Source organism: Hyla sarda, chromosome 6 (genome assembly GCF_029499605.1).
Source record: "Hyla sarda isolate aHylSar1 chromosome 6, aHylSar1.hap1, whole genome shotgun sequence".
In the NCBI taxonomy this organism is placed as follows: Eukaryota; Metazoa; Chordata; class Amphibia; order Anura; family Hylidae; genus Hyla; species Hyla sarda.
Genome location: NC_079194.1, coordinates 100,552,093 through 100,564,191, shown reverse-complemented (window position 1 = coordinate 100,564,191; position 12,099 = coordinate 100,552,093). Strand labels below are relative to the sequence as shown.

General features: G+C 39.1%; 1 protein-coding gene across 6 annotated transcripts in view; it reads left to right on the top strand.

Moving 5' to 3' along the window:
* The window catches only part of ADAMTS9 (ADAM metallopeptidase with thrombospondin type 1 motif 9), a 267,952-nt gene that overhangs the window by 216,224 nt on the left and 39,629 nt on the right, over positions 1-12,099 (top strand). For all 6 annotated transcript variants that reach the window (XR_008844950.1, XM_056524547.1, XM_056524546.1 and 3 more), the window contains one exon: positions 5,629-5,802. Coding sequence is in view for 5 of the 6 variants with exons in the window: in XM_056524547.1 (XP_056380522.1) it covers positions 5,629-5,802 (174 nt within the window). In the remaining variant the exon portion in view is untranslated. The remainder of the gene's footprint in view (positions 1-5,628; positions 5,803-12,099) is intronic.

The following is a 12,099-nucleotide window of genomic DNA, read 5'->3' as shown; positions in this document are numbered from 1 at the left end:
TTCCAATAAGCTTGTGTTCTGTGAATATTTGGTTAACATTTATTTGGCAAGAAAGGAGTGTACAACTGGCCATACCTAGACATAACCCCCCCCCCCCCTCCATTCACATTATAACTTGTCAGGGAGCCATTAAAGGGGTATTCCAGAATTTTTTTTTATTTGACTATGCTTCAGGGGCTGTAAAGTTAGTGAAGTTCATAATATAGTGTCTGTACATGTGTGTGATGGTTTTCTCACAATTCTTACGTGATTTTCACCCCAATATTTATTTTTAACAGCATACAAAATGACTGTTGTCTCAGATTTTTCCCTAGTTGCAATGTGGCCGAGACATGACCTCACTAGTCAGCTGATGACAGGGAGCCTGTCTGCTTCAATGGGTGGAGCGATCGCTTGGTGGGAGAGGGATCAATCAACAACTAATGCAACAGCTGTAGGCCCCTTGATTGAAAATCACAGGTCTTTTGAATGGAGGCAGCTCATTTATGTTTCAATGGGTGGGGTGGCAGATGTGTAGGAGGGAGGAAATGGAATTGTGGGATTTATAGTCAAAAAAGAAAAGTCAAACAGGAAATACCAGTTCACAAAAAGCTAGCCACAGTGTTATGGTAATATCACAATATAGCCATTTAGCCCCAAGACAAGCGCAGATCCTTCCTAAGCATGTCCATAACTGTCTGCCAAGTACGTACTAAAATCACCTTATGGTGGAAAACCCCTTGAAATAACTGTGTGGTGTTTGTATTGTTTACTGGTTGACAGATGTGATTACATTGTAAGATACTCTTTATATTTATCCTTGTTACGGGCTCTAAGCTGGCCAGCCCCTATACACTTACACCAGGCTACAGACTTACATTGGTAATGAACTAGAAGTAAAAGGTCCTTGCTCAAGCCCACCCTCTCAGAGAGATAGGGAGAGAAAATCCTTTTGCAACCAGAGTAGTCAAGTGATAGCTAGCTAAAAGTAAGGAAGCGAGTGGAGCAGTTTATCTCCCTCCTTTCCTAGTTTTAGCTTGGACCCCTGAGTATGCTTGGAATTGTAAAGTACTGGATTTACCCTGGTCATCAAATGCCTTGTCCACTACTAAGGAAAACACAGAAGGAGGAGGGGGAGAGAGAAGGAGTATTTTTTTGTCATTGAAGACAATATTTTTATGTTCCCATTGATAATCTAGGACCCCACAGGGCTTGAGACAGGGCCTAGTTATCCTCTTTGGCTACACCTCAAGTTTTCTGCACCCCACAGAGGGCATTAAGGGAGAGAGAAAGAGTAAGTACTACATGAGTGTGAACTGTGCTGGGAGTCAATCAATGAGAACCCTTTCAGTGAAGCAGAGACTGTGGACTATTTATACAAATACCCCTGAAGCTTGAGCAAATCTTTACACTAAAGAACTAATGTGAAACTGTGAGAATTGTGTAATGCTTAGATTGCTACCATATCTGCGTATTGGACCAAGTACAGACTATTTGACTATCTACTTCCATGTGTTTGGGGTAGCTTATCTTAATATCAAAGCACCACAATATCTATCCCACCTGACACACACCACATCAGGGTGTACCCTGGGAAAATCTAACCCAACATTATCTGTGTGTCCCCTTCTTCACTGGTTCAGTCCATGGAGCATTGGATAACATCCAACCCTCGACCCTGTGTTACAATGATGCAGCTGTGGCACCATTTTGCCCAGCCAGCCTGTAGGCTCTTACACCCCCCCCCCCCCCCCCCCCCCCACTGCGTTCCCTCTTGGTTGTGCACCACATAGCTACTATTTAATACTATTTTATTTTTTTCTTGGTGCAGTTCCAATCTGAAAAGAGTTGCCTGTGATGAGAATATCATTTTAATTCCTATAAAAATGAGAAAACACCTTTGGCATTGTCCAGTTTGGGATATTATGGTGATAAAATATGGCTGATCTAGTAATTAACTATGAATAGACACTGGGGGTGTCTTACAGTCTCTTATTATAGTTAAGAATGCAAAGGTTATGGCATGAGATGTTCATATTGAGTGTTACATTCACTGCAGTTGGAATCACACTTTTTGGCCAATGGTGGGTTTCACAGAGTTGCCACTAAGTGACTCTATGTCTCATTTTTCCTTCCATTGATAGTTCACAGAGCTCCTGTTTTGATAAATGCCCAGTGTCTCGTCATAAATTTTTGATGTGTGCATTCATGAAAATACCTAACAAAGGATGGCACAGACGTGTGGCACGGCTAACACAACATGCTGAAAACACATTGGCTAGACACAGCAAAGTCGTGAGGCCATTTGGCAGTGGACTATGGGAATTTCATTTAATGTAAGCAGTATCTGAGACATTCTGTACATAAACAGAACTCTTGTCACATCATGTACTTCCCCATATCTGAAAACTAACATGTTCCAAATATTTCAATCTAACACACTTCATTTTACTTTAGGATACTTGTCTTCAAAATGAGCATTGTACCTATGTTAAAAGTTTTATAAATACCAATGTATAAACTATTATTGTCCAGTTCAGGTTTGGATCATCAAGGTCCCAGTTTCTTTCTGATGGTTTTAATACAAGACCCTGTCCTAGGAGGCTCTTATGGAGGGTGTTTCATTCTGATGATGTCGTTCAGGCATTGAAGAAAGCTTGGTAGCAACCTGAATGGGCTCTGCCATGGCTGCCTGTAATAGGTGTCTCTCAGAATCTGTTGGTGAAAGACTGTGAGATACTGCTGAAGAGAAGATAAAAAGATTATACAATAAGACAAATTATTATTGAAGATATATTCCCCTTTAATATGTTACTTAGATAGTTTTTCTTCACAGAGGTGCTCATTGCCACCCACCGTGCAGGGAACTGTAAAACAGAGCTCCATTGACTTTGTGTTACTAAATGAGGTTAAATTGTAGTTACATGCATAGCAGATGGCCAGGAGGAGCATTGCTATGCAGGGAAAATCAATGAAGGAGCCACAGTGCTTCGTCCTGAGGATGGTGAGGTCATTGCAGTGGGATTCCCGCTGATCACTAAGTGATAGCATCGCCAAGTGAGATGCCATCACATCATACAGTAAGAAAAACACTAAGTAAACCTTTTTCTCCATAATGTATGCATCAGAGTGTTCGAGAAAGGGTACGTTCACACATGGCGGAAATGCTGTTGATTTCAAAATATGCATGTCTTATCCACACACTGTAAAAATTTACCACATGAAAATATGCCTGCAGTGCAGTATATCAAATCCATATTAATTTCTGTTTTGGATTGAACGCTATTTTTATGTGGATTTTCACTATTAGAGTGTTTAAAAAGAATAGGGATAACAAGCTCATCAGTGAAAGTCCCACAAAACCCAGGAACTGTGAAAATGATCCCCAGACTGAACAGAGTGCACTGCACATCCATAGCCACAGTTCCATTTATTCTGGCCTCTGAGTACACCCCCTACTTCTGTGGATACAGGGGTAACTTTTTGCATATGGGAATACCCTTTTTAAACTCAATGGAAGGAATAAATCCTTAATCAATTCCTAGTGTTGCAAATTTCTTTACAGATTACCCATGAATTCACAGCAAAATCCACAGGTACAAATGATATTCACCTTATGGATCCACCAGTACTCCATAGGCATTTGTTCCCGAGTCCCCTGTCGGTCTCTTTTTACCAGCCCCCAGTGATGACGTGTTGTGCCAATCATTACAAACAGCAGTAGGTCACATTGAAAAGTCATCACTGGAGGCTAGAAAGAGACCAGCGGGGATGAGAAAAGCATTTCCAAGGAGTGCCAGGGGATTGGTAAGGTGAGTAAACAGTAAAAGCAAAATCTACAACAAAATCCACACAATATGCTGCTGCAGACTTCTCTGATGCTTTCTCTGTATTTGCTGCAGAGATACCTAGATAGCAATAAAGGCTAGATTAGCTTGGCTCCGACTGCTATTGCCCTTTCCAATTGGCATATAGAGGAAACATAGTTCCCCCCCATAGACTATCAATAGAGCATCAGAGCAGATACATGACCGCCACTCCGGTATAATTCCTCTTAGCCACAGTCTGGCAATTGGTTGAGGGCCTAGAGGTCCAGCAGTGATAAATACTTCCCACTAGAATAGCCTTTTAAGGGAATTGATGGGTCCATCTGATTTCACACAGTAGTTATATTCTCAGGGTTTTGAATGGAATAAGATGGCATGTTCTATTGGGTGCCATACTATGAAGCTATTCTAACCGAGTATATTTCTGTAATTCGGGAAGCACCATATGGCTGCACATTAAATCACCATTCATCTATAGTACCAGACCACAGGGACTCCTTGTGCTACTGTACAGGCTCCACATAACACCTTATGATCTGACCTTCTATACATTTTACCTATACCATTTCATACAACAGATGAACACCATATACACTGCACGGCATAAACTTATCTCTGTAAACCAGCAATAGACCCAAAGTCTTATTCAATAGACCATGTTAAGATGAGTACTTTCCTGCTGACTGAGGCACTGCATATCGAGAGCAGAGAATGCAGCCGGTCCTGGCATAGGCATCAAACACCTAATCTGCCTATTAACCTTATTAGGAATTTCTGTATTATTTTTAAAATGACATAATTGCTTAAGTGAACTGTCAGAAAGAAAAACAAAAATAGCACAGATGTTTAACCCATTATATACAGATCTACTGCAGACAGGACAGTGCCAGACAACAACACATAGAAACTTTTTCATAACAGAATGCTATTTACCATTACAACCATTTCTAATAATATTAGTCTTGTTTGATAAATAAATGCATGCATATATTGATGTATAAAGAAATGCGTCTGTAAACGGATAGAGTTTAGACTATGCAAAAAAATTACATAATATTAAATAAAATGATAGATAGATATAAGTGTAGCAGAGCTGAGTTTGCTTGATCTGGCAGTTGTGATTTGCCACAAGTCCCCACAATGTTTACATTAAAATGCAAGTATAAGAAATAAAAGTTATCTGTATAAATAGACAACGCAGCCGCAAAGGGTTAAATGACAAATTAAGCTCTGCTACATTTTCATGTTTCATATCATGTAAGAGTGGGTTATGTATCAGCTAAAGCTATACTCAAATCTGTACAGCAGATGGACAAAATAAACGTTTATAATAAAATTCTACTTTATATATTTTGTCCTATAGTTTATTGTTGTGTAGCTTGTGTTTTCAGAAAATTATTGTATCTAAAGCTTTTAATAACCAATGTTTTTGTAAAATTAGTTTAATCATTTTTATTATATGTTTCCATTTCATGTTTCTGCCTCTTGTTTTGTTTTTTTTAATTAGTCATTTGAAACATCAAAAGCAAAATTGTGTGGCAACAATAAATATTTAAAAAATATTTCAAAATGTAACTAAAACAAAAGAAATAATACAACAAATATACAAATAACAGTTTAAACAGTAAAAACATTCCTCCACATAATTGCATAACAGTAATAGTAATACAAAAAATGTATAAATGCAAAAATAAGAGATTTTACAATTACAAAAAGTAACCTATATATATAGTTAACCTAAATATGTAAAATAAAATATGTTTTCATCTTATGTTCAGTAAGTTAAGAAAAGGTGACTTACAGAATGTGTCTTTTATCCTAGTGTTCAGTAACGTGCGGCCGAGGTGTACAACAGAGGAGCGTTTTTTGCCAAGTTGGTACTCAGAAGTTGTCCAAGGCATCAGACTGCCATCAGTCTACAAGACCTGTGTCAGAGCAAATTTGCCAGAGAGAGGATTGTCCAGTTTACACTTGGAAAGCAGAAGAATGGCAAGACGTAAGTAGGAGATCCAGGGGGTGGGCCGCTCCAGAATATTCAAAACGTACAAGATGCTCATCCTGACGTTGGTCGGAATCACATTACTCCTGTGAGGTGTAAGCTGCAGCTTGAGTGCGTCCGTAGATTTTTGTCAGATTGCCAGAGTTTACACTCTGCAGGGATTCAGTCCGCTCTTGATACAAATCAGATGACTGATGGAGAATCATTTTTTTTTTTATTACTTTTTTTTTTAAGTCCAGTAACTTTGTCTGCCAAAAAAGGAAACAAGAGTCCTGAAGTGAAGGAAGTAAATGTAGCGTTTATATTTCCACAATATATTACTTAAGTTATGTTCACAAATGCATTTTTGTTTATGGTCTATTTAAATAGAATTGGTGACGGATGCAAAACAAAATTGCAAGTAGTGTTTAACCAATCAGAGATGAGCGTGCTTCAGCATAGCATCCGTATTTCTGTACAGTTAGTACTGCTGCGCTGTCTTCTAGATAGTAATTGAATAAAATCTTTGGAAAACAGTATGCAGTACAGTATAGATTAAAATACTGATGAAATGTGGAAGGAATGAATACAGAGGCACCGTATTTAAATCCCTCTGCATAGACTACAATGGATGTTATCCATTCGGAGGAAAATAGCACATGCTGCGTTTTTAAAATACACTTGTACTTGCACTTACATATTTTGCTGGATATTTGCTGTTATGTATTTTTCTACCCAAGTCAGTGGGTTGCAAAATACGCAGCTGAGTTTGCTACTCATTGATTAGAATGTTTTTTTTTATTGAATGTAGTAGCAAAATCAACTTCAGACAATATTCAGCCAAATTTGGCATGTGTGACCCTACCCTATTTTGCTGTGTATTTGGTTGCGTATTTTTTGCAGATGATTTTGCTATCCATTGACTTCAATAGGTAGAAAAATATGCAGCAGAAAATACGCAGCAAAATATGGCACGTGTGACCCTACCCTAGGGGTAAGGTCACACGTGCCGCATTTTGCTGTGTATTGTGCGGCACATTTGCTGCTGCATATTTTCTACCCATTGAAGTCAATGGATGGCAAAATCATCTGCAGAAAATACGCAGCCAAATACACTGCAAAATAGGGTGAGGTCACACATGCCAAATTTGGCTGAATATTGTCTGAAGCTTATTTTGCTACCAATTTCAATAGGTAGGAAAATACACAGCAAAATACTGCATGTGTACCCTAACCTATTTTGTTATGTATTTGGCTGTGTAAATTCTGCATTTCATTTTGCTATCCCTTCATTTCAATGAGTAGAAAAATATGCAGCAGCAAATAAGCAGCAAAATATGGCACAGGTGACCCTACCCTTACCAGGAACTTGGAAAAGAGTTTACAAAACGCATCCACCTCCTGTGAATTTTTCCTTACATGGAGATCAATCTGCAGAATGAATATTAATTCTCTAGCTTGTCAATTTGTGTTGCAGAATAAGCATGTCAAATTCACATTCATTCCGACCCATGTAGATTTATCTAAAGTAGAAATATCTCATTTTTGTCCAGGTCACAGGACGGTGGTTGCAGCTACAGCAAAAGTATTAATTGTGATATTTTTTTTTTTAATACTCACTTAAGTGCTTCCCCGGGCACAGGCCTACGGGTGCCTAGTGGTAAATACAGCTCTGGTTGTTTAAAGATTTTAATACAGCCATAAGAATATAAGGGCTCGTACCTTGAATTACCTCATGATTTCTTAGTCTGCAGTCTAGCAAGAAGCATGCATAGTATGTTCATTACTAGGGGGTCTTGAGGACTTATTACGTAATCCTAATGGGAAACTCTGTTTTTATGGGAAGAAACTAATAGTCTGGAAGTTATTAATGAAACAGCACATATATTATATAACATGTTAGCATTATAATTGCTTAGGCTATCACCTTGTGGGGTGACCCTTGTCACTGAACTGGTTAATGCTCCTTGGTGATTTCCTCTGTAATGTGTCGGCAATGGCTAATTGATCCCACCTCAGAAGCTGTTTTTCTCCCGGAGAAGCAGTTTATAAATCTTAATCTAGTGGTTCTTGTGGTTTCTCTGAGTTTTGCCATACAAAACACATAAAAGTGACAACTTAATTCTCAGACAAGGAAGAGGAGGGAAGTATATGGGCTTGTTCCAGGAAGTGCGCTGAACAATTACACAAGGTTAATTACTTTTTAATTTACTTTCCAATTTTATTCCATGCAGGTGTTTTCTTACTTTCCTCGTGCTGCATGTTTAGGATTAAAAACTCCATGACTATTAAAGGGGTTCTCCGGTGAAATTATTATTTATTTATTATTTTTTTAATCAACTGGTGCCAGAAAGTTAAACTGATTTGTAAATTACTTCTATTAAAAAATCTTAATCCTTCCTGTACTTATTAGCTGCTGAATACTACAGCGGAAATTATTTTCTTTTTGAAACACAGAGCTGTTTGCTGACATCATGAGCACAGTGCTCTTTGCTGACATCTCTGTCCATTTTAGGAACTGTCCAGAACAGCATATGTTTGCTATGGGGATTTCCTTTTACTCTGGACAGTTCCTAAAATGGACAGAGATGTCAGCAGAGAGCACTGTGCTCATGATGTCAACAGAGAGCTCTGTGGAAAAGAATTTCCACTGTAGTATTCAGCAGCTAATAAGTACAGGAAGGATTAAGATTTTTTAATAGAAGTAATTTACAAATCTGTTTTGACTTTCTGGCACCAGTTGATTTTAAAAAAAAGTTTTTCACCGGAGTACCCCTTTAAGAACTATGACTGCTCCCACCTAACAGTACTTTAGGGGTTGTAGTTAATATTCCTCTGAAGTATCATACAAATCGCTGTATTATGGCTCATTGTAGTACAGAGCTTTTATGCTGAACCCATAGAGGTGTATGGAGCTTTACCGTATGTACCTCAATATGCCTCTGATTTCATACAGAGTGCTTGAAATGGACCATCATATAACAGCATGTAACATGGTAAGGATAGGGTCACATGTAGTGTATTTTTCTAAATATCTGCTGCTGCCTATTTTCCTACCCATTGAAGTCAATGAGTAGCAAAGTCAGCTGCGTATTTTGCTACCTATTGACTTCAATTGGTAGGAAAATATGCAGCAGTAATATACGGCATGTGTGACCTTACCCTAAAGGACAATTTGTACTGCTGAAAATCTTTCTTCAGGCTACATGTAGCCTAAAGCTGATGATAAACAGTAACAACTAATACATTTATCAACCATAATGTAAAGGCATGGTCTCCAACCAATGATTCTCCAGCTTTTGCAAGATTACAGTGTTTAACATGTCTGACTGCTAGAACATGCTGGAAATTGTAAGTTCTGAACAGTTGGGGAGCCACATATTGGAGACAATCTGTATAATCAATCTGCAAAAATGATTCTATTGTCCTAAAATACAGTCAGGAGTTGGAGATGTTGGAGAGTTACAATAATCTTTGTATTCTTTAATTGAGGGATTAGATACCTTGACATTACCATGGGCCTGAGGTCAGGGTTGGCCTTAGTTTTTTTGTTGCCTGAAAGGATTAGATGGCTGCTCAATACAAGAACTGGTCTAGTAGATCAGTACTTATTAAAGGAACTTTAAAGGAGAAATGCGGGGAAAACTTTTTACATTCCCTGTGTCCCGACCGAGGCGCGACATCGCTGCGGCCGGCGATACGCTGACTGCAGTGTGACATTCCGAGCTTAAGAAGCAGGAAGAGGACCTGCAGGACCGGGATGCCAAAATTGACACAACGGGGGAATGTAGGAAGGTGAGTTAAAGTTTTTTGTTTGTTTGTTCACGGAATGTGAAAAGTTTGTTGCTGCATTTCTCCTTTAAAGCTGAACTGTCATATCCCACAAAATAAAAATATTATATGTTACTCAGCACCTAATCCTGACTATGCACATATAATTTTTAAAGTAACAAAAGAAAAATAGCCAACAGTCCTCAGTGTCTTACCCAGGGAATAGAGTGTGTGATGGACATGTGGTTCAATATATTTTAATATTACATAGAATAACAATGCATAAAATGATAATTATAAAAAAATGGATATATAATAATACAAAATATAAAATATTCCACAGGGCCCTTGTGGTTAAAATAGTATCCGGATTAATTAACAGCCTATAATACTCTCAAAATAGAAATAGAGCAGAATATGATAACAATAGAGTCCAAGTGTAATGGTAAAAATTCACACAAGCTACGGAAAATCCAATGATTCAGTAACTTAGTTTCGCCTATATATATTAGAAATCATTGACCACTGGTAGTGGGAATGGATAGTTCCACCAAATAACATAGGAAATGTAAGGCTGATGTATTGCCAATATCCTCTAGTGTCTCTTGGATAATAATAGAGTCCACCTATGTTAAGGGATTGTTCACACAAGCTGTGGATAAAATTAATCCTGTATGCTGCAATGACTGATGTCCACCAATTTTATATGTGTTTAGCACTTAAATTTCTCTAGAAAATACTGTCTATCTGTTGCTCACTTGATTTGTCATTCTGTGCTTTTGAGGGGGCATGACCTTACTACTGCTGGGTCTCTTCATCCAATTGGTGCAAGCTGCTCTGTAACGCCCTGCTCTCTGTTTTCATGCTGCAGTCTGATAAGAGAGGAGTGAGCTCAGAGAAGTGATAGTCTCACCCCCACTTACTTGACTTTGTCCCAGCTTGTGCATTAGCTTGGAGAAAGATAATGCTGTAGCCAGACAGAATTATGTTCTAGATGGTATGGGGACCCCTTGTGATCACAGGGGCAGTAAGATTTAGTGGTACCTATTGTTATCTTAGAGATTAGGGAAAGAAATAGGGAAAGATTAGGGAGAGTTAGTTAGGACCAGCTCCTTTTATTTGTCCCTGTATTCGAACTTGTGTTTCATTCTTGAAATTATCATTTATCTGCATTATCATCCAATCCATCATTTGTAGTTCTATTCATCTGATACATTCTTGTATGTTTTCTTTGTGAGCGCCTGCTGGTCTTTCTGTTAAGTCTTGGTGGTTTTTGTATACTGGAAGCCACAGCAAGGACCCAGGAAAGGTGATTGCTATAGGTGAAGCCCAGTACTGACATCTAGCAACCAGTCTCCATCGCCCAGGTGTGGATATTCATCAATTCCACAGTAGAATCATACATGTGGTAGCCCTTGGGGGGTGTATGGTAGTGGTGGTATGGTATAGGTATAGAAGAGGTTAATGTTAACCCTAGAGTTCGTGACTCCAGGCTGAGGGCTTGTATGCTGAATCAATGTTCCGGCCTATCGCCACCCTTCCCAGTAACGATAGGTGCATAAAATAACTGAAGGTCCACAAAGAGATTGAACTTGAACTTGAATAACTTTTTACTGAAGTGCTTGCAATATCCACGGCACAGTAACAGTCTCATACAAACAGTCCTTAGGTTGCTTAGTGACTGACAGTTGTAGCGGACCTTGAGCTAGATATACAGTCTCTGAATTTAGGGAGTGATTTGCAGATCCGTCCAGATTTAGGGGAGTTATTAGGTCTGGTGATGCTGCAGAGTGTCTGGGAATTGATACACTCTATAATTAGATTGTTCAGCCGTCGCCTCAAGGCTCGGGCCTAACTCACTGGGATAATTGCTGCGCAGGTCTTGCTTGCCCAGGAACAAGAGAGCTGTTGCTAGCTCAGCAACCCAGGAACAAGAGAGCTGTTGCTAGCTTAGCAACCCAGGAACAAGAGAGCTGTTGCTAGCTTAGCAACCCAGGAACAAGAGAGAGAGACGATGGCCGCCGCTCCCTTATATGGGCAGGGGGCGGGGTGAATCTGATTGGTCCGAACATCTGCCATTCCCCATTACATGGTGTAATAGGATTGCTTACGTCACAGGGCAACCCAAGGACCTTAAGCTTAATACCATAGAGTTCACCTAGTCATATGACCCGCAGGTCCTGCAACGCTATGGAAACAAGTAATTAACCGTTTATTTACACATATTATTCTATTTCCATTAACCTATGAATAAGTTACTGATTATAAACTAGAATAGAGGTGACTAGGGGTAGACTGGCTGACAGGGATCCCTACGTCCTAGGGACTCTGGCTATGGGGACCCATACATAAATAAGTACCGTATAGAATGCGGTACTGGGATACCACATACAGATACAAAGGCATGGGCTGTGTATACAATCATACAAAAATTCTAGCACTCAAGGTTAGAAGATTCATCTTTTTTCGTTTATTCGAAAGTTTCCGTAGTTTAAAGTAGCTTACAGATGGTATGTCGGCAAACATCCAATCTAGCAGAGGTCT